This window comes from Panthera onca, chromosome F1, assembly GCF_046562875.1.
Source record: "Panthera onca isolate mPanOnc1 chromosome F1, mPanOnc1 haplotype 2, whole genome shotgun sequence".
Lineage (NCBI taxonomy): Eukaryota > Metazoa > Chordata > Mammalia > Carnivora > Felidae > Panthera > Panthera onca.
This window is the reverse complement of record NC_138355.1, coordinates 24,387,919-24,415,832: the sequence shown is the minus strand read 5'-3', so window position 1 is coordinate 24,415,832 and position 27,914 is coordinate 24,387,919. Positions and strand designations below refer to the sequence as shown.

Genomic DNA, 27,914 nt, shown 5'->3' with positions numbered 1-27,914 from the left:
TGACAGGGCAGCCAAAAACAAAACAAAACAAAAAAACCATGTATACTCACCGACACTGGTTATTCAGCTTAGTTATAAAAGACAAAACACAAAACCTCCCAAACTGCTGGTTCATGAGCATTTGTGATACTCGTTGTGCAACCTGCTTGCAATAAGATTTCCAGGACTGAGCCAGATGTGGGGGAAAAAACATTTTCCCAGTGTTTAATGTGGTGAGCTGGACAGAATGCCTTAATTTCACAAAAACTTAAAATATCTACTACTATGAAGGGGAATAAATAAAAGGATGAAACGGTGCCTATTTGTAACTGGAATTGAAAATGCTGTCACCGTCTAACAATAATGACCAGTAATTTTATCCTGAAGAAAGTAAACCTTAGTCAGTTTTCCCATAGGACTCTTTTGTTACTTCTTTAGAACTTTGGAATGAAAATTGCACATATAAACTAGATCTATCAACATGTATTGGACTTTTTAAATAACTTTTTAAATTTGAAATAATTTAAGAAATGACAAAAAAAAAAATCACAGGGTTCTCATATACACTTTACCCAGATTTCCCCAGTGTGACATTTTACATAACCATAGAACGTGATCAAAATCAGGAAAATGACATTAGCATAAAGCTATTAACTAAACTACAGATCTTATTTGGATTTCGTTCTTCTTTTGTATGTAACAGATTTTATCCAGTCTGACAGCCTCTGCCTCCTTCACTTGAAGGATAATTTTGCTGGGTATAGTATACATTGTTAAGAGTTTTGTTCTTTGAGAATTTTGAATATGTCCTCCTCCTAATTTCAAGCCTCTGTTCTGATGAGAGGTCATGTTTTCATCTTATTTTGGTTACCTCGTACATGATGAACCTTTTTTCTCTTGTGACTTCCAAAATTTTGTCTTGGATTTTCAGTAGATTGACAATGACGTGTCATAGTCACATAAGTGTTCATTTCTCTGTCCTTATCCCACTTAAAATTGGTTGAGCTTTTTGACATGGTTTTAATAAAATGTGGGAAATTTTCAGCCATTATTTCTTCAAATATTTTTTCTTTCCTTTTTTTCTCTCTTGTCCACTGAGATTCCATTTACATGTATGCTTATATACTTGTTGTCCCCCCCAAGTCTCTAAGGTTTTGTTCATTTTTCTCCATTCTTTTTATTTTTCTTCTGTTCTTCAGATTGCATAGTTTCTATTCATGCATATGTATATATTTAAGTTTATTTATTTAGAGAGCGTGAGCAGGGGAGGGGCAGAGAGAGAACGGGAGAGAGAGAGAATCCCAACCAGGCTCTGTGCTGGCCTGATGTGGGGCTCGATCCCACAAGCCATGAGATCAAGAGTTGAGCTGACACTCAAGTCAGCATCAAGTCAAGTCAGCTCAGGTCAAGTGTCAGTCAGACGCTTACCTGACTGAGCCACCCAGGCATCCTATTCATCCATCTTTAAATCCATTGATTTTTCTGAAAGCTCAAATCTGCTGTTTGTCCTTTTTAGTGAATTTTTCATTTCAGCTATGTGTTAACTCCAGAATTCCCATTTGGCTATTTTTTTGAATGTCTGTATCTCTTTATTGCCATGTTACCGTGTCATACTTTCATTTATTCTTTCTGAGTTCCTTTAGTTCGGTGAACATGTGTATAACAGATGCTGTAAAATATTTGTTGGTTAAGTTCATAATCTGAAGTTCCTCAGAGATAGTTATTATTGATTGCTTCTCTTTCCTGTGTCTGGCTCACATTTTCCTGGCTTTGTCCGTTTCTTTTGTTTTTATTGTTGAAAACTGAACATTTTAGATTATATATTGCAGCAACTTTAAATTCTCATCTTTCCTCTGGGAAGGTTACTGCTGCTGTTTGTTTTAGTGACTTCTTGAGCTGGTTCAGTGGAGTCTTCCCCTACAGTGTTCAGACTCTGATACTCTGATGTGTCAGCTCAGTTTTTATTTTTCATTCTTGTTTTTGTTTTTAAGCCTGGTTTCCTAACCGTTGCCCCTGGGTCAGCATAGTTTAACTGTCAGGCACTGATAGCTAAAGTTTTGCTTAGACATCTTGAACAAGTAAGTCTACCTTTTGCTGTTTAATCTGCATGTGGCCCAGGGAATACTTTCAAATACAGGGAAGTTACAAGTTCTCCCTGGTTTTTACTTTCTGGATTTGCAAGGCCTCCCTTTTAGTGAGTATTTGGCTAAGTCCTCTCAGCTTTCTTCTTAGGAGGTACAGCCTTGCATATATACACAGCCTTCCAGACTAGGAGTAAGTGGGTCAGAGCAAGGTGCTCTTTGCTGATCTCCTCCTCTCAATCTTGCTATTAAATTTCTGAACGGTCTGCTCTTTTGTTGGTCACCCCAACCAGTAAACTTCCTACATTGTTTGCTACTGTATCTTTATTGTTTTTTACAATTCACCTGGACATGGGATTTTCTATACTTTGTTCCAAATACCAGTTATCTCCTCTCTTCTTCAAACAGAAAGGCAACAGAGCTATAAATCCTCAGGGCTGTCCTATCTTCCCAACTAGAACTTCTATGCTGTGGAACTGGAGGACGGTAGGAACAGCTTCTTGCTATAAAATGTCATAGACCTCCAGGGCTCTTATTGAGATTTAATAGATACACAACACTGCATTCATTTCAGGAAGGTTGTAACATAGTGATTCAACTTCTCTATATGTTATACTGTGCTCACCACAAGTGTAGCCACCATCTGTCACCGTATTATGCTATTACAATACTATTGGCTAGAGATTTAGTAGAGTTTTAAAAATAAGTGCCTTTCATGTGTTCTGTGTCCTTTGGTTAGTTTCCAGAGTTGTTGTTTATGATAACTCTGACCATTTTTATCAGTGCTTTCTGGAACGAGAATTTCCCAAGTTCCTCATTCTGCCATTTTGGCAGTTGGCACACCTCCATATTGAACTTTGAAGTGGAATCTTTGGTCAAGACTTTAAGACCTAAGACCTAAGATATAAAATACTAAAATAGGTTGTGCTACAGCCTACCCTTTGACATTTTGAGAAAATCAGGTGAGCAAGAGTAGTGTTTAACTCTAAAACACCATACATACTTCACCCGTATGAAAGCTTAGAATAGTAGATATGTAGGGAGGACTTTGAGATCAGAGTTTTGTGTTGTTGTTTGTTTTGGAGAGAATTGCTTGGAGTAGAATCCTTCTTCCTTTGGTGAGAGATCTGGAAGGAATATATCTCCTAACCCGAAGTCAACAGGAGGGACTTTTGGGGCACCTGAGTGGCTCAGTCAGTTAAGTGTCCGACTTTGGCTCAGGCCATGATATCAAGGTACAAGCGTTCGAGCCCCGCCTCAGGCTCTGTGCTGATAGCTCGGAACCTGGAGCCTCTTCAGGGTCTCCCTCTCTCTTTGTCCTTCCCCTTCTCATGCTCTGTCTCTCTCTCAAAAATAAATACATATTAAAAAAATAAAAAACAATAAAAAAAGAGAGGGGACTTTAAAGAGACTACTTGGGAAGTTTATCAGAGAGTCTAATATGGTCTCCTACATTGGCTGGTGTCTCGTCAGGCTTGAAAAACATAGAGGGACACAGGTAGCAGAATGGAGAGTTTCTTTGGGAAGGAATTGCATTCTCAGTCTGTTGAAGAAAAGAAAGGAAGTAGTTATAAGTATTCTCTGTGGACTAAAGAACCATGGGAAAGGATTTTAAGTCCTATACAAGGGGGTTGCCTGCTAGAATGAAAGAACCTCAGAAGACCTGTGGATGTAAACCACAGGGTGCATGGGGGCTTCGAAGAAAGTGCAAGCCTTCAGCTAGAATAGAGATGCATTGCTACATGCCAGGGAATACAAGGAAGAGATCTCAAAAGTTGAGTATCTCAGAAGAATTCCCCAAGGCATCTATTTACGAAAAGAAAGAATCAGCTTTAATATGTACCAGGCCCAGAGATCACAAAGCCTGCTTAGGATAGTAGAGTGAAGTAAGAGCTTTTTTTTTGCTTTTGTATTTTTGCCAGCCTTCTCCAGCCACGAGGGGTTAAAAACCAGAGTTCACGAGTTAGAACAATTAGACTCTAGACAGGGAGGGAGAGAAGTCTATGACCTTACCTTTCCTTATAGGCTCTAGTTTGGGGAGGAGAAAAACTTCAATTCTAAATCAAGCCTAATTTGATTGAATACATGGTCCTAAAATTTTCATTTCTAAACTATATATGTTTTCACAGAAACATTCTGAGGCTGACCGAGGTTTCACCAAGGTAGGAGAAAACTAGCCCTGAATGGATTTAAAAAGCAAAGGAATGTTGCTCTAGGATTAAATGCCATGAGTTTTGCTTGTTTATTATCTGTTTACCTCTTAATTTCTAACCTAATAAACGTGGATAGTTAGCTATCATAAGCATATTTTCTGCCTTTAGCTTTAACATTGGGAGAGCCTCTATCCAGGTCTTGCCACAGGATACAGTAGTAACAGTGGTGGCGAATAGTTAGGTGAGGAGCGCAGTGATTATGAATGGAGTTGCTAGGAATGACAAGAGGAAATAAAGTTGCTGACACCAAACTTTGGGTGCCAGCACACATTTCCTCTCAACATTTTGAGTACTACTCTCATCTGTTCTGAAATAGCAGTTCTGCTTTTTTGTAAAAAAAAAAAAATCAAGATTGATATTTAACATCCCTTGACGTTAAAAATATGAATGAAAGAGAAGGATATCAAAAGAGGGTGCAGGTACTATTTCTGTGAATCTCCTTCATATATAAAACTGACAGTGTGTATTATTCATCCATCCATCCAATAAATATTTTTATCCTGAACCTACTATATTTTCGGCACTGGTCTAGGCATTAGGGATAACTCTATGAACAAGATAAATGCAGTCCCTGACTTTATGCACCCCTTAGTTTTCTCAGGAAAGGCAGGCATTATGTAAGTTGAGCGAAAGTCCTGAAGGAGAAGTACAGATGCAAATGGAGTCAGTAGTAGCAGACCAGACATACCCTGAAGGTCATAGAAGGCTTCTCTATGGAGAAGTGACAGTTAAGTGACAGTTAAGCTGAGTCCTGAAGAACGGGTGACTTGGACTCCCCTCTGTTTCCAACCTCACCATTAACCAGTTACTCATCTCTCAGTTCCTCAAACTGGAACGCTATATTCTAAGCCCACTCCCTCCCCTCCCTCCAAAGCTAGCTGTCTTCCAGAGATCAGACTTCAGATTATTTTCTAGTTCTGCTTTTTGCTCATTTCCATCATTTTATACACCTCTAATTCTCATCGCTTCATTTATTTCTTGGATTATTTGTTTTCTGACTGCCTCTAGAAATGAGAAAAGGGAATGTAATATATCTAGCTCATTCACTTTCACCTCTCCAGACCCTGGAATAGTGCTTGACACATAGGGCTTATGCCTTAAATATTTGTCAAATAAATGGGTGGAGGGAAGTGTGGTAGGTTACAGCCCTGAGTGGACAAGAGTATGACACCATTGAAGAAAGGAAAGCAAACAGTATGGCTATAGCATAGAAAGAAAAAGGGAGGGTTGTGGGATAAGACAGAGGAATTTGATAGAAATCATCTTGAAGTCATTGGACCATTAATTTCAAACTTCCATTAGTGGGTCATGAAATCAATTCAGTGGGCAGCTACCAGATTTAAGCACATGACATAGAATTAAAATTAGGATATACTGGTCTTTGTAAAACTGTCAAATTTGCTTCCATATTTTATTTATATATGTGTGTACATACATTTGGGTATTGTGACATAAAAAGGTTTTCCTACTATGGTTTGCCATAAATAGGTATGAAAGCCACACAGTAGGTATGAAATTGAAAGATTTCTTTTTTTTTAAATTTTTAATGTTTATTTTTGAGAGAGACAGAGCATGAGCAGGGGTGGGGCAAGAGAGAGAGGGAGATGCAGAATTTGAAACAGCTCCATACTCTGAGCTGTGAGCACAGAGCCCGACTTGGGACTCAAACCCACAACCGTGAGATCACAACCTGAGCCAACGTCAGACGTTCAACCCATTGAGCCACCCAGATACCCCACGACATTGAACAGTTTGAAACTTTAGAATGAAAGAATAGGAAATCACTGAAACTAATTTTAAAGTTTATTTATTTATTTTGAGAGAGAGAGAGAGAGAGAGAGAGATCGAGCGGGGAGGGGCAGAGAGGGGGGAGGGGACAGAGGATCCAAAGCAGGCTCTGTGCTGACAGTAGAGAGCCCAATGCAGGTCTCAAACCCACAAACCGTGAGATCATGACCTGAGCCAAAGTCGGAAGCCCAACCAGGAGCCACCTGGGCACCCCTAAGAATATTTTTATAGAGGAATAAGTTTCAAGATTACTTTCCAACTCTAGACGTTATTCATAGAGAGTGTTGATGCTTTTAGCAACCTGTGAGTATGAAGTACCCAGCTAGGCTGCAGTTATTGCCACCACTAGGTTACCTTATGTTAATTAAGGGCAGAAGCTATGCTTTATTCACCATTGCATTCCCAGTGTCTAGCACAGACCAGGTAGATGATCTCTTGTGTGAAGCTACTGTTTGTGAATTGAAAAGCTGTGGAGCAGCAGATGCTCTTCTGCTATGTTACTGTAATTAGTATTTTTTTAACATGAAAATTTTGGTGAGAATGACTACCATGGTCCTGTTAATATTTCAAGGTTCCACTATGGATAATACCAAGTAAAAAGTGTATAGGGCTACAGTTTCATAATACACAAATGGTCTGGCTCGCCATTTGCTTCCTAGTGCTTTGCATAGTACTAAGTGTATTATAGGCATATTGTAGGTATTTGTTGAATGATGAACCCATCAACATGTTGATTTTCCAACAATAATGCCAGGAAACAGTACATCTTTCAAAGTAAATGTATAGTCATTAGTCTGTGTAATCTTGATCTTAAAAAGGAAACTTACAACACAAAAGCAGTAAAAATGAATATTTCTGTAAAAAGTCAAGAAACTCAAAAAAGGTGATAAAATAAAATAAAATATACCTAAAACATGGGGAGGAGAGACGATAAGAATGAGTTCAAACTGGAACAACCATCAACTTAATTTAGACTGCTGTATGAAGAAGAGGATATATACAAAACTAACAGTAACCAAAAATTAAAAACTACTAAACATGCGATGAATAAAGAGAACGTTAACTCCAGATATATCACTAAAGAAAATCAACAAAACATGGGGCGCCTGGGTGGCTCAGTCGGTTGAGCGTCCGACTTCGGCTCAGGTCACAATCTCGCGGTCCGCGAGTTCGAGCCCCGCGTTGGGCTCTGGGCTGATGGCTCAGAGCCTGGAGCCTGCTTCCAATTCTGTGTCTCCCTCTCTCTCTGCTCCTCCCCCGTTCATGCTCTGTCTCTCTCTGTCTCAAAAATAAATAAATGTTAAAAAAAAAAATTAAAAAAAGAAAATCAACAAAACATAAAAGACAGAAAGATAAGAAGGAATCCAAAAAAATCTTCGGAAACAATCACAAAACAAATAATAAAATGGCAATACATATTTATCAACAATTACTTTTAATGTAAATAGACTAAACATACCAATCCAAAAACATAAGGTGACAGAATGGGTAAAAAAACAACACCTATCTATATGCTGCCTACAAGAAATCCATTTTAGACCTAAAGACACCTGCAGATGGAAAGTGAGGGGATGGAGAAACACCTATCATGCAAATGGATGTCAAAAGAGAGCTGGAATGGCAATACTTACATCAGACAAAAAAGACTTCAAACTTTTTTTTTAATGTTTATTTTTGAGAGAGACAGAGTGTGAGCAAGAGAGGGGCAGAGAGGGAGACACAGAATCCGAAGCAGGCTATGGGCTCTGAGCTGTCAGCACAGAGCCAGACGCAGGACTCGAACTCATGGACCATAAGATCATGACCCGAGCTGACATCAGACACCTAACTGACTGAGCCGCCCAGGCATCCCAACGAAATAGACTCTAAAACAGAGACTGTAACAAGAGACAAAGAAGGATACTATATAATATTAAAGGGGACAATCCAATAAGATGTAAAAATTATAAATATTTATGCACCTATCATAGGAGTAACCAAATACATAAAAGTTACACATAAAGGAACTAATCAATAATAATACAACAATAGTAGGGGACTTTAACACCCTCCTAATATCAATGTATAGATCATCTAAGCAGAAAATCAACTAGAAACAATGGCTTTGAATGGTATACTGAACTAGATGGACTTAACAGATATATTTAGACCATTCCATCCCCAAACAGCAGAATACACATTCTTTTCAAGTGCACATGGAGCATTCTCCAGAATAGATCTCATATTATCCCACAAAACCAGCCTCAACAAATTCAAAAAGATCAAAGCCATACCATGTGTGTTTTATGACCACAACGCTATGAAACTAGAAGCCAACCAAAAGAAAAAATCTGGAAAGACCACAATACATGGAGGTTAAATAACATGCTACTAAACAGTAAATGAGCCAGGAAATAAGAATTAAAAAGTACATGGAAGCAAATGAAAGAGAAAACACAATGGTCCAAAACCTTTGGGATACAGCAAAAGTGGTTCTAAGAGGGAAGTTTATAGCAATACAGGCCTATATCAAGAAGCAAGAAAAATCTCAATATAACCTTGCACCCAAAGAAGCTGGAAGAAGGACAATAAGCAAAATCTAAAACCAGCAGAGGGAAGGAAATAATAAAGATTAGAGCAGAAATAAATGATATAGAAATTTAAAAAGCAATAGAACAGATCAATGAAACCAGGAACTGGTTCTTTGGAAAAAATTAATAAAATTGATAAACCTCTAGCCATACTTATCAAGAAAAAGAGGGAATTCAAATAAATAAAATCACAAATGAGAAAGGAAAAAAAAATCACAAATGAGAAAGGAAAAATACCCATAGAAACAAACAATCATAAGAGACTATTATGAAAAAGCATGCCAACAAATCGGACAACTTAGAGCAATGGATAAATTCCTGGAAACATATAAATTAACAAAACTGAACTAGGGAGAAATAGAAAATTTGAACAGACTGATAACCAGTAAAGAAATTGAATCAGTAACAAACTCCCAACAAACAAAAGTCCAGGATTTTATCATTTTATCAAACATTTAAAGAAGAATTAATACCTGTTTTTCTCAAACTATGCCAAAATATAGAAAAGAAAGGAAAACTTCCAAATTCATTCTATGAAGCCAGCATTATCCTGATACCAAAACCAGATAAAAAATCACTAAAAAAGAACTGTAAGCTAATATACCTGATTGAAAATCCTCAATGAAATACCAGCAAATTGAATACATTGACAAAAAATCATTTACCGTGATCAAGTGGCATTTATTCCTGGGTTATAAGGGTGATTCAACATTTGAAAATCAATCAACATGATATATCACATCAGTAAGAGAAAGGATAAGAACCATATGATCACTTCAATAGATGCAGAAAAAGCATTTGACAAAGTATAACATCCATTCATGATAAGAACCCTCAACAAGTGGGTTTAGAGGGAATATACCTCAACATAAAGGCCATATAGAAAAACCCACAGTGAACGTCATTCTTGATGGGGAAAAACAGACCTTTTCCTCTCATGTCAGAAAGAAGACAAGGATGTCCACTCACCATTTCTATTCAACACAGTACTGAAAGACCTAACCTGAACAGTCAGACAACAAATAAATAAGGCATAGAAATTGGTAACGAAGAAGTAAAACTTTCACTATTTGCAGATGACATGATACTATATGTAGAAACAAAAGACTCCACCAAAAATCTGCTAGAACTGATAAATGAATTCAGTAAAGCTGCAGTATAGAAAATCAACGTGCAGTAATCTGTTGTATGTCTATACACCAATAATGAAGCAGAAGAAAGAGAAGTTAAGACAACAATCCTGTTTACAACTGCACCAAAAATAATAAGATACCTAGGAACAAACCTAACCCAAAAGGTGAAATAATCTGTACTCTGAAAGCTATTAAAATATTGATGAATGAAATGGAAAACAAAAGAAAGAAGTGGAAAGATATTCCATGCTGCTGGATAGGAAGAACAAATATTGTTAAAATGTCTGTCCTACCCAAAGCAATCTACAGATTTAATGTTACCCCTATCAAAATACCAACAGCATTTTTCACAGAACTAGAACAAACATTCTAAAATTTGTATGGAACCACAAAAGACCCTGGCTAGCCAAAGCAACCTTGGGGTGGGGGGGGGGGGGGGAAGAAAAAAAAAACACAGTTGAAGGCATCATAATTCCAGACTTCAAGTTATGTCACAAGCTGTAGTGATGAACAGTACAATACTGGCACAAAAATAGACACATAGATCAATATAACAGAATGGAAAACCTAGAAATAAACCCACAGTTGTGTGGTCAGCTTATCTTTGACAAGGTAGGAAAGAATATCCAATGGGAAAAAGATGGTCTCTTCAACTAATGATGTTGGGAAAACTGGACTACTTTCTCTTTTTTTTTTAATTTTTTTTAAAGTTTATTTTTGAGAGAGAGACAGCATGAGTGGGGGTGGGGGAAGAGAGAGAAAGGGAGAGAGACAGAGACAGAGAGAGAGAATGAGAATGAATCCCAAGCAGGCTCCACACTTTCAGCACAGAGCCCAATATGGGGCTCAAACTCACAAAACCGTGAGATCATGACCTGAGCCAAAGCCAAGAGTCAGGCCACCCAGGTGGCCCCGGACAACTTTCTTACACCATACACAAAAATAAATTCAAAATGTATTAAAGACCTAAATATGAGACCTGAAACCATAAAAATCCTAAAAGAGAACAAAGGCAGTAATATCTTTGACATCAGCCACAGCAACTTTTTTCTAGATAGGTCTCCTAAGACAAGGGAAACAAAAGCAAAAATAAACTATTGGGACTACACCAAAACAAAAAGGTTCTGCACAGCAAAGGAAACAATTAACAAAGCTAAAAGGCAACCTACAGAATGGGAGAAAGTATTTGCAGATGACATCTGATAAAGGATTAGTATCCAAAATAAATAAAGAACTTAGAAAACTCAACACCCAAAAGACAAATAATGCAGTTACAAAATGGACAGAAGCCATGAACAGATACTTCCCCAAAGAAGACCTACAGATAGCCAATGGACACATGAAAAGATGTTCATCATCACTTACTATCAGGGAAATGTAAATCAAAACTACAATGATTTATCACCTCACACTAGTCAGAATGGCTTAAATCAACAACACAAGAAACAATAGCTGTTGGTGAAAATGTGGAGAAAAAGCAACCCTCTTACACTGTTGGTGGGAATGCAGACTGGTGCAGCCACTGTGGAAAACAGTACAGAAGTTCGTCAAAAAGTTAAAAATAGAACTACTTTAGGATACAGCAATGGCACTACTAGATATTTACCCAAGGAATACAGAAACACTAGAGGGAGGCATGCAGCCCTGTGTTTATTGCAGCATTATTTATAATAGCCAAGATATGGAAACAGCCCAAGTGTCCATCTACACAATGGAATATTATTCAGCCATAAAAACTATGAAATCTTGTCATTTACAATGAAATGGATGGAACTAGAGAGTATAATGCTAAGTGAAATAAGTCAGAGAAAAGACAAATACCATATGATTTCACTCATATGTGGAATTTAAGAAACACAACAGATGAGCAAAGGGAAAAAAAAGAGAGACAATCCAAGAAACAGAATCCTAATTACAGAGAACAAGCTGATGGTTACAAGAAGGGAAGGAGGCAGAGGGTTAAGTTAAATAGGTTATGGGGATTAAGGAGTGCACATGTCGTGAGCCTTGGGTGATGTATGGAATTGTTGAATCACTATATAATACACCTGAAACTAACATAACATTGTATGTTAAGTCACTGGAATTAAAATAAAAACTTAAATTTAAAAAAAGAAAGTTTGCATGCATTGAGAATTTATTTACTATGGGACAGGCACCTTTCACTATAATTAATTCATCCTCACTACGCCATTGAAGGTAGTACTATTCCCAGTTGTGGCAGAATACACCAGGTCTTAAAATGTGAAACTGGAGTTTGAATCAGGGTCTTTCTAATCCCACATCCAGTGGTGTTTTTACCAAATTATGCTGCTTCAATGAAGAGAATAATAGGATTTTCCCTTGGGCATTGAATCCCTGATAGTAGTCCCCTGGCATTACCGTACAACTGCATGGACTTTGCAGCTTCTGGAGGGGGAAGGTGTATCTCTCAGGGATTAGGACTACTGCAGCAGCATAAAGACTTCATGCTCTTGGAGCTTCAGGTGGCTGATCAATGTGCTTGAAAAAAGAATTGCCATTAAGAAATTGCTTCACTTCTAAGGGGTAATGATATAAGGGAAACATAGATTGTTAGACTAAGAAAAGTGCAGGCAATTTCCATGCTCTATCCATAAGAATATGTTCCACCAGCAGCTCTAGAGTATGAGCTGTATTCTGACTTGGGACCTGATGTAGGCTATCTTGAGTTTAATTGGCATGAAAGCAGTAGCCATTAAGTCATTGATGATCATTTTAAATAAGGTGTCCTAGAAATAGCTCAGAAAATCCTGACCGTGGGAAGGGCTAGTTAGGATTGTACCATCTGATACATGTACATATTTCCTATATAACAAATTCAAATATAAATATCAGGTCATCCTAGTAGAGTGTTGCCTGTATCTTCTTATGCTGTTGTTCCTTTAACATGAAATGTAGTTGTAAGAATACTTAGAGCCTAATCAGAGGCACAGTACAGTATGGTGGTAAATAAATAATTATGTTTGTATGATGTTTGTAATGTGAGGATAATTAGGGGAAATAATAAGCAGGAAAAGAGAAACTTATCCTAGTATAGATTAAGAGAGTGAAATGATGCAGAAGATATAGACAGAGATGAGGAATATGCAATTTGTGGATTTAAAAAAATGAACTTTTACTTGGCTACAGTGTTTTTGTATAACTGGTCTTAAAAGTTGTTTCTCTTATATAAATATATCCATCCATTTGTTCATTCAACAAATATATATTAATTGGCCATATGTACCTACATAGGGGCTGGGAGTATTACAAAATAAAATACATAAAAGATCTGCCTCCATGGAGTTTGTATCCTAATTAAGTGAGAGGGGAAATAGACAAAAAACTAGATAATCCATGTTAGATGGCAAAAAAAGAAAGGTTTCCACCACTTAAAATAATATGGTCAGGGGGTACCTGGGTGGCTCAGTCAGTTAAGTATCTGACTCAGGCTCAGGTCATGATCTCACAGTTCATGAGCCCTGCTTTGGGTGAGCCCTGCTTCTCTCTCTGTCTCTCTGTCTCTCTGTCTCTCTGTCTGTCTCTGTCTCTCTCTGCCCCTCGCTCGTACCCTCTCTGTCTCAAAAATAAGTAAATAATATAGTCAGGGAAAGCTTTACAGGGAAGATGATACTGTAGTAAAGATCTGAAAGTTACTGACAAGGCAAGTAGATCCAACCAAAATAACAGACAGCTAAGGCAATTAGTGATTGGGTAATATTATAAAAAATTGTATTTAGTTTAAAATAAGCTAATACAAGATTAAGTTTATAGTAGTTTATAAAATCAGAATGATGGTTTGCCTTCATCTTGGTTTAAAATGCTGGCTACATTTTTATCAGGAAAATGTATTATAAGATCAGGGACACTTGGGTGGCTCAATCGGTTAAGCTTCCAACTTTGGCTCAGGTCATGATGTGGTCTCTGGGTGATGATGATGTGTCAGTGTAGGATTATCAGTTGTAACCATCGTCCCACTGTGGTAGGAGATATTGGTATTGGGAGAGACTGTGTATGTGTGGGGACAGGGAGTTTATGGGGAAATTTCTGTACCTTCATTTCAATTATGTTATGACTTTAAAACTACCCTGAAAAAATAAAGCCTTTAAAAATAAATAAATGAATGAATAAATAAGTGCTATTCTTTTTGCTTAAGAAATGATGAAGGAAGTGAGTTTTAGAACTCAAGGGCACTTGATGAGATCCCATCTGTATAAAAAATTAAAATCCTTTCTTTTCCTTTGTACTCTAAATATATGATTATGCATCAGATAGTCTGGAAGGATACACATCAAAATAAAATCGTGATTACACTTTATTCTTTATTTGTTTCCATAGTTCATGTTCATAAAATTGAGCATGAGCTATTTTTTATAATTTTTAAAATGTGATGTTTAAAAAGAAAAGAAACACTTTAAAATTTTTAAATTTTATTCTGAAATTAAAACATATTTTAGAATGTACATATTAATCATAAATAACAAAGGTACTTGAAAAGCTGTTCCAAATTAGATGTGACATATAGAATGCTAAAATATAAATATATATTGTTTTATAGTCTCAAGGGAAAAAAAATCTATGATGGAAGAACAGATGTTCATTGAATAGTTTATTTGATTTTAAATAATATGGAGTAATTGTAGGAGAAGAAAGCAAAGTATAGAAAGCATTTTTTCACTGAAATATTTTTTATTCAACTGCTTCCAAATTAAACTGGTATTTTAGAATGAATACTTTTTTTAAAAATGTCAGCACTGAAGTTGAAATTCAAGGTGAAATATATATGTTATATATTTAATATATATGTTATATATGTATAAATATATATTAATATTATATATGAATAACATGTTACATATTATACATTAATATATACATATACATATATAATATATATTAATAACATATGTGTTATATATTTAAAATATATAAATATATATTTATAATTTTTTAATGTTTATTTTTGAGAGAGAGAGAGAGAATGCACATGTGCATGAGGGAGGGGCAGAAAGAGAGGGAGATAGAATCCCAAGCAGGGTCTGCACTGTCAGCACAGAGCCTGACGTGGGACTTGAACTCACAAACCAGGAAATTGTGACCTGAGCTGAAATCAAGACTTGGAGGCTTAACCAACTGAGCCACCCAGGCACCCCAACATGAATGTTTTTAAAGCTCTTAACAAATAGCTAAGGTAAAAAATGTTCCTTCCTTAGCATGATTTTGTGTAACACTGGCCCAATTGAGAAAACAAACAATGGGATGTGGCTTTTTAGTTATAAACACTACAAAAATTATTTTAATTTTTCGTAAGTTCAATGAATTTCTCATAAAATACTTGGCAAATGCAAAAAAAAAAATTCTGGACTTTCCTAATAATTACTGACAGGATACATTTGAACAAATAAATATGGAAATTAAACAGTACTATCAAAATATGTTTATCCTTTCCCTAAGTTGTGTGTGTATGCTCAGTCATATAACAAATGGGAACTCTATCTGGTCCCCTTGGGTGGACTTTTACTTCCTAAAGTTCATATTCATCATCATATAAATCTTAGAATTGCATCCAAGAGGAAGCTTAACAATAATGATTATTTATTTTTGTAGGTTTTAAAGAAGCTAGAGTACCAGAGAAGACCTTTGAAGTGTGAAGAGATTTTCTGTAATTGAAACCAAAATGTCATTTATAGATCCTTATCAGCACATTATAGTAAGTCATTTACTGTTTATAAATCCTTTCTGGGAGGGAGGCAGATATATTTCTGTGCACGAGTATTGCTTCTGTTGGCTAATAAAGTAAAGCTCTATGGCAACTCCTGGACTTTTCATGAAACTCATATAAACTACAAACTCCTATAACACATAATAAAAGTAACTCATTTTTTTTCACTGTAAGAGGTACTTGGAGGGGGAAAAAAATACCAAAACATGTGTAACAGTACAGAACTTTCATGGAACAATAAAAAAATGTAGTTACCACTTAGCAACTATCAGTCTGTGTAAGTTCAACCCTTCACATGAATTGGTGGAGAGAAGAAAAAAGAATTATTGAATTGAAGGCTACATTTTGGTATGCTGTGCCAGGGTAATGCATTCTATACTTTCCCTTAGGTAGGTATAGTTAAACCAACTCTTGTATGAGTGGTTAATTATCAGGAAAGAGTTGAGTCATTTCAAATTTTAGTATGTATTTTCCAAACTCAGTTGGAAGTATTCACCTTCTCTTCTGATCAGAGAAACAAAGGAGCAATTGTTTTGCTGAATTCAGCACTTGAGATCCAGTTAGGTTAGGTTTATATGGACTAAAAATAGTTTTTATGGATTTTAAGGAATAATCCACAGCCTTATTATTACTTAAAATGAAGCACTGTTCTCTTACTCTACATCCTTCTCTAGCTACCATCCTCTCTCTCTTTCCCTGCCTGGGTAGCCGTGATTAACATATTACAGTTGTTTTCTAGTGCTTTCTTCTCCTCCATTCACAACCTGAATCATTAAAAACTGGACTCAGCTTTCCCACTTCACAAAAAAAAAAAAAAAAAATCCATCGAGGGCCTCTTTTGGCTCTGAATTCAATGGACTCTTCAGTACTCCCCCACCTGTACTGGTCATACTTTTTCTAAAACTCTTCTCAATTTTCTGTGGTTCTGTTTCCGATTTCCCTGGTTCTGTTTCCTATTTTCTTGCAATAGTTTCCTTCTTGGTTTTCTTTGCAAGCTGTTCTTCCTGTTGGAGTCTTTTTTTTTTTCAATTGAGGGGTGACATAAATAAAGTGCATAAATCTTAACTGTTCAGCTTGATGGATATTAACCTGTATATTCACTCATGAATATATAACCTATATATTCCACCATCATCCAGATAAAAATACACAGCATTAGAGGTAACCCAGAAGAGTTGTTCATGTCCTTTCCAGTCACTAAACCCCACAAAGGTAACCAATGTTTGACTTCTATTACCACAGATAAGTTTTGCCTGTTTTTGACCTTCATATAGATACCTGCATTCAACGTTATATCTGCGAGATTCATTCACGTTGTTGTGAGCAGCAGAATTCCACACTTTCACACTTCACATTTCAATTTCCACACTTTCACATTTCAATTTTCATATCTGAATATACTACAGACTATCTGGTCTCCTGATAACCGTCATCCCCTCACTGAATGGTAGCAGTGCCTCTACTGTAAATCAAGCAGGTGTATGTGTGTGGCTTGATTTCTATTCTGTTCTATTGGTCTATTAGTCTTTGTTATATAATACCAGTTATATGTCCATCTGAATTTCTGTAGCTTTGAAATGTATCTTCTGGATGATAGTGTAAATCCTCCAACTTTTCTTCTTTAAGATTGCCGTGGCTATTATCAGTCTTCTGCATTTCCTCATAAATTTTGCAATCAGTTTGTCAGTTTACACACACACACACACACACACACACACACACACACACACCTGCTGGAATTTTTAATGGCACTGTAATGATTCTATAGACCAATGAAGGGAGGGATGACATGATAACATTGTTGAGTCTTCCAACCCATTAATAACCCATGAATCTAATCCAGATGAATGTTATTTAGATTATCTTTAAGTCTCTCTGGAGTGTATTGTATTTTTCAGTAAACAACCTTTTATAGTATCCCCACTTGCCTGCGGTTTCAGTGACCTGTGGTCAGCTTTTATACAGAAATAGATGATCCTCTGGATATATTGTCAAAAGGTCAGTAATAGCCTAACACTGTGTCACAAAGCCTGTGTCATTCACCTCACTTCATCTCATCACGTAGGCATTTTATCATCTCACAAGATCACGGGAGGGTGAGTACAATACAAGACATTTTGAGAGAGAGAGCACATTCACATAACTTTTATTACGGTTTATTGTTATTTTGTTCCATTTTATTATTGGTTATTGTTAATCTCTTACTGCATCTAATCTACAAACAAACTTTATCATACAGACATATGTTTAAGAAAAAAAACAGTATATAGAGAGTTTGTACTATCCATGGTTTCAGGCATCCATGGCTGGAGTGGGAGGTGGGGGGTGGGATGGGGATGTGGGGTTGCTTGGAATGTATCCCCTGTGGGTAAAGAGTATCTTCCAAGTAGTTGTTGCATTTATATCAAAATGGAATCAATTTTTGTAGATCCAGTGAACTTACTGAATTTCTTTTTCAATGTTCCATATACAACAGTATATTCCATTTTAAAACTTTTGCTTTATGAATTATGAAGATATGTTATTAGTTCATATAACTTATGAATGTATATATGTCTGTCTAATTGATGTTTTATCATTAGGTCCTTTTTTATCTCTAATAATAACTTGTTCTAAATTTTACTTTGTCTTTTATTAATTTGAACCCTCTGGTTTCTTTGATTAGTGTGTGCATCTTTTTTACTTGCAATTTATATTTTTCCTTATATTTAAAGTGTGGTATTTGTAAAAGGCATACAATCAGTGTTTAAAATGAGATGATTGATTCAAAGACTCATGAAAATAAAATAAAATCATAAAATGAGATGATCTTTGTTTTCTGAAACAGTCTCCTACTTTCCCAATTCTGATTTTCTATAGATGCATTTCAACAATGAAGGTAGGTTCCTTTTGTTATTTTTCATACTAATTGAGTTTTTATATCTTATGCACAGATTAATGTTTCTCATCTTACCATTTCAAGAGTGGTGGGTAATTTCTATCACTTTCAGAGAATTTAACCAAAGTGTTCACTCTTCAACTTGAACATGAAATTTGGCACTAGAGACTGAAAACGAAGAAGGAAGATAAGGTTAAAGTCTATAACCCTGAGCTTGAGACAAAAACCAACAATAATTAAGAATCCTAACATTTGGATTTTCAATTCATTCTACCTCTAAATCTATCGCAGTTTTTTTTTTTTCTGAGCACTTATCATTATTTATTGAATGCCCATTGTGTACCACTCCCTGTCAGTTGTCAGTAGGCACTGGGGATGCAAAAGTGAATCAAACATTCAGTCCCTGAACTGAGCTTACGCCAAACATTTATTTACACGCTAACCATATTATTTAGAAAGGGCTCTGAGGGGCGCCTGGGTGGCTCAGTCGGTTAAGCGGCTGACTTCAGCTCAGGTCATGATCTTGCGGTCCGTGGGTTCGAGCCCCGCGTCGGGCTCTGTGCTGACAGCACAGAGCCTGGAGCCTGTTTCAGATTCTGTGTCTCCCTCTCTCTCTGCCCCTCCCCTGTTCATGCTCTATCTCTCTCTGTCTCAAAAATAAATAAATGTTAAAAAAAAAATTAAAAAAAAAATAGAAAGGGCTCTGATAAGAGACAATGACAATAACTAAAAAAATAAATAAAAAACTAATAAAACTAATAACCCTGGGAATAACTAATAATTGGAATCCTTCTGAAATTCCTAGAGGGAGTGACATAGACCTGAAAGTTTAGTAGAAGTTAAGTGAAGAGGGAGAAAATTACTTTTCTGGATTGGAAAAAGCAAATATGAGGTAGTGTGGCGATGAGAAAGTTCATTTAAGGAAATGAAAGAAGTTCAGTATGGTTGGAGTGTACTACATTTCAGAGAACATTGTTATTTCAAATGACCTTCACTCTTCTACCTAATCTGACCAGGCTTTATTACTGAGCGTCTTACAGTCCTCACCTGTCTCTTATCAGATGACCTGTGAACTGGCCATTTAGTTTCTTCTTCTTTTTTTAAATGTTTATTTATTTTTTGAGAGAGAGGGAGGGAGAGAGAGAGAGTGGGGTGGGCAGGGGCAGAGAGAGTGGGAGACAGAGAATCCAAAGCAGGCTCTGCCCTGTCAGCTCAGAACTTGATGCGGGGCTCGAACTCAAGATCTGTGAAACCATGACCTGAGCTGAAGTCAGATTATTAACCAAACTGAGCCATGCAGGCACCCCTAGTTTCTTCTTTTAACATGGCAGAGTATATTTAAAAATGAAACTGCATCTAGATATTTTAAAACTCATTGCTGTCATCCTTTCTCTCATTTTAACAGTAGCTAAATACTTAGGCCATAGTCATTACCTATGTGGCATTTCATATGATGAAGCATGCAAACCACATACCTGTATCGCAGTTTTCATGACCTTTCCCAGCTTCAGAGTGGGACACTTAATTACTATTCCAACCTATATCCCTTTTACAGGAAGAGGATCCCAAGTGCTTTATAATTTTGTTCTTTCTTCTTGTTCTTTCTGTGTATGTATGAAAAAGACTGCGTGTGTATGTGTGTGTGTCTGTGTAAATTGTTTCAGTGACGAAATTCCCTGCTCTAGTTTTCGAGATACTTTTCAAAATATGTAAGGGGGTATACTCAACACAGAACAATTTTAGTAAAAAGGAAAGATGGGGAAAATTAAGTCAGCTAACTTGTAATGAGTGGTGTCAGACAGGCTAACACAGTGTTGGCTGCCTCAAGGCACAGAAGATTGGCCTTATTTTCACCACCCCTGTGATGCAGTGACATGTTGGAGAATCCCGTGGGCTGACGCAGCAATTGACAGCCAGCAAGTTCTCTTGCTTCCCATAGTGCTGGCTTTTAAGAATTTGGTAGAAAATGGAGTGATAAACCTATGGCAGAATTCAGTTTCCATATGTTTACAATTGTGAGATTCTTTCCAACCTGAAGGATGTTTGTGTCTCCAGGATTTATTAAAATTCTTTTGGACCAAGGAGACCAATTTTACAAGAATAGATCAAGTATAAAAGATTTATAAAAATTTCCAGCTTTTTACTCTGAAAATGAGTCACTTCCTGGAATGAAAAAGAATCCACAGTTCTTCCCACCACCTATTAGCAATGGGGGGCCACTGTGCCACTTCCACAGAACCTAAGGTTGTCTTCCCATGAGAGACAGTCAACCACATGGGTATGCTAGCATGACTGACTGCCTGCTAAATGCAGGAGCTTTGAAAAACATTATTGTGGGATGACTGGAAATTTTACCAAGAAAGTGGAAAGCTATTATTCTCGATTATTATGGTAACATTGTGGGGGGGGCTGGGTAAGTTGTCAAAGAACTAGTATTCTACTGCTGGTTCCTGTCTTTAGTTACATGCTCATGAGCACCTCAACTGAGTTTTAGCCGCTTCGTGTGGAAAACAGTATGAATGGTACCTGCTGTGTCTGCCTCACAGGGCTTTTATAAATAGTAAGTTGATATGTGTACAAAGTATTCTCTAGACACAGTAAAGACAGGCATTTCCAGCCAAGGGACCTCAGAAGGTAAGATACTGCTACCGAGAAATCAAAAATATAAAGGTGGCGAAATTCCTATTGTAAAAGCCTAGCACTGGGCAAAACTAATAGTTTTTATGGCAAATAGCATATTTTGTGTATGTGAGCACTACCAAGTTCTAGAAAAGTGAAAAAAGGATGGGTAGCGATAAGCTTCTAATCTTTCCCTGATACCAGTCATTCCTTATGGTGCAGTCTATGGCAGTTTCAACTTAAAACAGGGGGTGGTTTACTAGGGTACTCATCCTTCGTCGGTGCCCTGCTTAGTCTCAGCCTCCTCCTCTCTGGATCAGCAAATGCCCCTGTGGCAAAACCATGCTTACCTCTCTGGTTTGCTGTGCTCTTTGACTTTTGATCTCCCTCCTGGTAGTTAAGGCCTTTCTATATTGTTAGTTCTTTGTTACTGTATTAGTCAGTGTTCTCCAGAGAAACAGAATCGATAGGACATAGAGTCTGGATTTAGCTTGTAAACAAAAGAAATTTATTGCTCAGAGTTCTGGAGGCTGCAAAGTCCAAGATCGAGGAGCCAGCATGGCTGCATTTGGTGAGGACCCTCTTCCTGGTTTGTAGCCACTCCGTCCTCATAAGGTAGAAGAGGCAAGGAATCTGTCTAGATTCTCTTTCATAAAGACGCTAATCCATTCATGAGAGTTCCTTGTACCTCCCAAAGCTCCCATCTCCTAATCTTTGAGGGGTTAAGATTTCAACAAATGAATTTTGGGGGACACAAATATTCAGACCATAGCAGATAGATCTAGATATGGAGATTTATTTTGAGGAATTGTGTCATGTGGTTATGGAGGCCGTAAAGTCACCCATTCTGCCATCTGCAAACTGGAGACCCAGGAAAGATGGGGGTTTAATTCGGTCCAGTTCTGGAGGCTGGAGAACTCAGGGGGCTAATGGTATAAATAGCAGTCTAAGGTCAGGAGAAGATGAAATGAGGGGTTTCAGCTCAAGCAGTGAAACTCGGAGAAAAGAGGCATATTCCTCTTTTTGTTTTGTTCAGGCCCCCAACAGATTGGATGATGCCAACCCACCCTGGGAGAAAGCAATCTACTTTTCTGAGTCCACTGATTCAAATGATAATGTAATTTGGAAACACCCTAACACACACACACACACCCAGAAATAATGTTTAATCTGAATACCCCAACGTCAGTCACAGTTACTTTTAGGAAAACCTTTACCCACTTCGTAAAACCTTATCCAGTTTTCAGTTATTTTCCGTGGGAAGTGGTAATCCGGATTGTTTAATCTGCCATTATCACAAGTGGAGTTCCCCATTACTTGAAATTGGTAGTGCTTCTGCATAATCCCCAGAAGAGAGAGAAAGTCTGATTTTGACAGAGTTTTGCAGATGGCTAAATTATCCCTCCAACTTGACATTCGATATTGCTCTATGTGAAATTCTAATGTTGGAGTCTGGATTTGTTTCGGGGGACCCTTGACAAATCCCATGTCATTGGTGAAATAATTGCCATTTTACAGATGAGGAAACCAAGGCAGGAAAAACTGAGAAAATATAAGGCAATTTATTGTAAATACCCTTTTGACTTATGTTTATATTGTTTAGTTATGAATCTTTTACTGCTTAATGACAAAGACACAGTAAGACCAAGAGAAGGTTTTTAAGAAGTCCCTTAAAATAAAGATAATAAACTAAAGTCCCTAAAAATAAAATTACCCCAAATGGCATCTGTAAATATATCTACATTTTCAAATGTTTGGATCTACTAGACTTCGTGTACACATCTGAAGATCATCCACGCAAAGACACCTTAGATTTGAATGAACACGACATATTACCTAGATCAGTAATTCTAAACCAAATAAGTATTTCTGCCACCCAAAACATCTTTAAGAATGGGGAAAACTTTTTCAAGTTTTCAAGCAGATGGTGCTTCATGTGTTCTAAAGAGCCTCTCCAGGAGAAGGAGGGGCACCTGGGTGGCTCAGTCAGTTAAGCGTCCCACTCTGTTTCAGCTCAGGTCATGATCTCATAGTTTGTGAGCTCGAGCCCTGCGTTGGACTCTGCACTGACAGTGTGGAGCCTGCTTGGGATCCTTTCTTTCCCCCTCTCTCTGTCACTTCTCTGCTCACACACTCTCTCTCTCTCTCTCAAAATAAATAAACTTTTAAAAAGATAAAAAAAATAAAGAGCCCCTCCAGGAGAATGAAGGTGTACCTCTCTACCTCATGGGCCTTAGCTCAGCCATCATTACTCCAAGACCAGTGTGCGTTTCTTCAGGGGTATTGAAGTAGGAAAAAAGCCGATGTTAAAAAAATTTTGTGTGTGTGTGGTACTGTAGCTACTTAATTACCCATTGGACCAGAATCTATATCTCAATTAAAATTCAGGTGCTAAAGATTCGGGTGACTGATTCATTTTAGGTATTTTTGAAGATGTTATAGTCATTATAAATTTGTGGTGAATGTGGCATTGAGTATTTTAGATGTAAGCTGTCACCATCAAATTTTTTTTAGACTGGTTTTCTGCTAGAACAGTCTCAGTAATCCCAATTAAATAGGACTTAAAATCTTCTAACATCAGTGAAAACGAACCCTATATCATACTTCAATTTTTAAACATATATATGCATATTTATTATGGTATAATATGTTATTACTGTATTTGATATATACATACATATTGTGTAAGTGGAAAGTTTCTTGTTGATGAAGGAGAAGAAATTCAAATCAGATTTCTGATTATGATTTTCTTTTAATGAAGAAAAATCGAACTCCGCTAGAACTAACAAATTCTGTTGACAAATTGGGTGTTTGGGGCATTAGGATAATTTGTGCACATAGCAATCCATGACTGAGAATTCTGAGAGTTTAGATAGAATTGTAGGTTGTAAATAGTTAAACTGGTCACTCTTAAAAAATGTGAGAGAGTAGTAGTAACACAATGCCTGTGCCTCTCAAATACATCAGAATGAAACTCCACACCAGGAAGTGAAACCAAAAATAGGTATCTTATCTAAAACACTATCCTAACTCTTAGATGGCATCAATGCAGCAATTCTTTTAAAAACATTTCTGAGATCTGTTTGAAATTGCCTGTTGCTGATTGTGGTGATGACAATCTCTGGGTTCGGTAATGAGATTCCACAGTCTTTATCATACCAACAGTCTTTGGTTTTAGTTTAACTTAAAGTTAAGCAATGACAGTTAAGTAGAGAAAGAAAACTATTTGCATGCAGAATGTACCTTCTCTTCCATCAGATTTGTGTTATGATTATTTCTTCAGTTCTTTATAACAGTAGAACTTTTCAACAGATTAGAACAATCATCAAATCGACTTTTTACAAACTGGTTCTTGTTTCCAATGCCCATTTTAGTTACGGTTGTCAATATAATTCTCCAGAATGAATTTAATACAGTAGCTATTTTCATAATGACCGGGAAATTGTGAGACGAAAAAGGGTCATGATTTTCACGATGGAAAAGATTAGGGATGAAAAAGACACTCAAAGTAAGGTAATCCAAGACCTGAAGGCAAAGCTTAATCTTGGTGGCTGAGTCAGTGTATTGAGCTTATATTTGACATCTCAATTGAAATATGGCATCTCTTTTTGCCAACTACCAACTAGCATTGTGCTGAGTCATCAGTTTCCTCCAGGGAACACTGGTTGTGGATTCAATAATATCATTTCCTCTGGCACCACCCCTGAGACATAACCAAAAGTCTCCTATCCAAGTCGGAAGCTAGTCTAGTCCATACTAGTTTGAAATTATAACTGATATTGGCCCCGGGATGTTTCAAAGAATTATCAAAAGGTATTTGGATTTGATTAAAACTAAACATTTTTCTCAAAGAATTTGTATTTACTTTACAGATATTATAATCTTTACAGCTCTTATAAGGAGATGGGCATGATTTTGACACTCATGTTTTGAAAATAACTTACAGGTGATCTGAAGATTTATCGTGTTTCTGAAATTAACTTATAAGAACCAAGAAATGGTTGATTTGTCCCCTATTTCCTATGAATGGCTTGCAAGTATTTCATTCATTATAGTTAAGACAGAATCGAGGCTAATGGAAATAAAAGCAGATTAAAACAGCTGAATGATACAGGAAATAACTCAGTTACTAGAGGAACGTCAGATCAACTACAGGTATACCAGACAGACTAGATGATAACTGTACCACTTTAATAAATGAAAACTGCCTTTTTCACTAAAGGTGTGGGTATTTGGTATTATTCTCTGTATAAGTGAAGGAATGTACAAAGAGTGAAGACATTGGGGGGGCGCCTGGGTGGCTCAGTCGGTTAAGCGGCCGACTTCGGCTCAGGTCATGATCTCGCGGTCCGTGAGTTCAAGCCCCACGTCGGGCACTGTGCTGACAGCTCAGAGCCTGGAGCCTGCTTCAGATTCTGTGTCTCCCTCTCTCTGACCCTCCCCCGTTCATGCTCTGTCTCTCTCTGTCTCAAAAATAAATAAACGTTAAAAAAAAAAAAAATTAAAAAAAAAAAAAAAAAGAGTGAAGACATTGGGGACAGCAAGAATGGAGCCTAATTCAAGTTTAACTTTTCCTATCTATGAGATACTGGGAAATTATTTAACCTCTCAGAATCTCACTTTAGTTATATATAAATATAAATAAAACCTATGTTCTTTATCAGGTTGAGAAAGTTCCCATCTATTCTTTGATTGCTGAGAGTTTTTATCCTAAATAGGTGTTGAATTTTGTCAAATGATTTCTTTGCGCTGTTGATATGATCATGTTATTTTTCTTGTTTCGCCTGTTTACGTAATGCACTACATTATTTGGTTTTTGAATGCTAAACCAGCCTTGCATACCTACGGTAAATCCCACTTGCTTGTGGTTATATTTCCTTGTATATATTATTGGATTCTATTTGCTAATAATTTGTGGAGAACTTTTTCATCTATGTTTATGATAGATACTGGTTGGTAGTGGGTTTATATTTTTTCCTTGTAATGTCTCTGTCCGGTTTGTTATCAAGGTAATGCTGGCTTCATAAAATGAGTTAGGCACTATATCTTCTGCTTCTGTCTTCTGGAAGAGACTGGAGAGTATTGGTGTAATTTCTTCCTTAAGTGTTTAGTAGAATTACCAGTGAATCCATCTGGGCCTGGTGCTTTCTGTTTTGGAAGGTTAGGTATTGATTCAATTTTTTTATATATGTAGGCCTATTCAGCTTGTCTGTTTCCATTTGTGTGAGTTTTGGTAGATTATGTCTTTCAAGGAACTGGTCCATTTCATCTAGGTTATTAAATTGTGGGCTTGGAGTTGTTCATAGTATTCCTTTATTATCTTTTTAATGTCCATAGAATCTGGAGTGAACTTCCCTCATTCATTTATGATATTTATAATTTGTGCTCTCTTTTTTTTCTTATGTAGCCTGGCTTATCAATTTTGTTACTCTTTTCAAAGAACCAACTTTTAGTGTCAATGATTTTCTTTGTTGATTTTCCATTTTCAATTTTATTCATTCCTGCTCTAATTTTTACTGTTTCTTCTGCTTACTTTGGACTTAATTTTTGCTTTTCTTTTTCTAGTAGACACTTAGGTGATTGATTTTAGATCTTTCTTTTTTCATATATGCATATCATGAAATAAAATTTGAAATATATGTATATATGAAATAATATGTATGTCAAGATACATATTATTTCATTTCCCTCTAAGCACTACTTTTGCTGCATCCCCCAAATTTTGATAAGTTGTAGTTTCATTTTCATTTAGTTCCAAATATTTAAAAATCTCTCTTGAGACTTCTTCTTTGGCATATGTGTTATTTAAAAGTGAGTTATTTAGATGAACGGATAAAGAAATTGTGGTTTATATACACAATGGAATACTACGTGGCAATGAGAAAGAATGAAATATGGCCTTTTGTAGCAACGTGGGTGGAACTGGAGAGTGTGATGCTAAGTGAAATAAGCCATACAGAGAAAGACAGATACCATATGGTTTCACTCTTATGTGGATCCTGAGAAACTTAACAGAAACCCATGGGGGAGGGGAAGGAAAAAAAAAAAGAGGTTAGAGTGGGAGAGAGCCAAAGCATAAGAGACTGTTAAAAACTGAGAACAAACTGAGGGTTGATGGGGGGTGGGAGGGAGGGGAGGGTGGGTGATGGGTATTGAGGAGGGCACCTTTTGGGATGAGCACTGGGTGTTGTATGGAAACCAATTTGACAATAAATTTCATATATTGAAAAAAAAAAAAGAAAAAAGTAAAAGTGAGTTATTTAATCTCCAAGTACTTTGTGATTTTCCAGATGTCATTCAGTTTTGATTGCCAGTTTAATTCAATTGTCATCTGAGAGTATGTATCATATGATTGTTCAACATGAGCTTACGAATGTGTATTCTGGTGTTGGATGAAGTAGCCCATAATGTCAATTATATCTAGTTGACTGATGGTGCTGTTGAGTTCCGTGTCCTTACTAATTTGCTGCCTGATGGTTCTATTTCTGATAGAGGGGTATTGAAGTCTCCAACTAATACAGTGAATTTTTTTTTTTTTTTTGGTAGGGTCAGTGTTATTTTCAGTTGTATAGGGCAACACACTTTTTTTTTTACAAGCATTCATTTAATTTATAATTGATAATTTCATTTATACAGAATAAAACTTTGACTACTCAGGCACCTTTGGCTATAGAAGATATTTCTCTTCAATAATAAACTTGAGTAAGAATTATCTTGAAAGATTTTATATGCTTCTCTGCCTTTTTAAATAAAGTATGCTCATCATTCAGGACTTCACCTCTTCCTGATGCTACATTACAAATCTGAACATAAATTATTCTATTGAGAGAGTGATATCTTCAGAAACTGTTGAATGTTATATAACTTTTGATTCTATATCTCACTACTGCTGGTCCTATATATGAATCTGTTTTATAGTTTTTTCTACCTC

At 36.7% G+C, this 27,914-nt stretch overlaps 1 protein-coding gene across 3 annotated transcripts in view; it reads left to right on the top strand.

Annotated features, from left to right (window-relative positions):
- PLA2G4A (phospholipase A2 group IVA) overlaps window positions 1-27,914 on the top strand; it is a 164,511-nt gene that overhangs the window by 16,184 nt on the left and 120,413 nt on the right. For all 3 annotated transcript variants that reach the window (XM_060643668.3, XM_060643670.3, XM_060643669.3), the window contains exon 2: window positions 15,372-15,474. In XM_060643668.3, coding sequence (XP_060499651.1) covers window positions 15,442-15,474 — 33 coding nt within the window. In that variant the 5' untranslated portion in view covers window positions 15,372-15,441. The remainder of the gene's footprint in view (window positions 1-15,371; window positions 15,475-27,914) is intronic.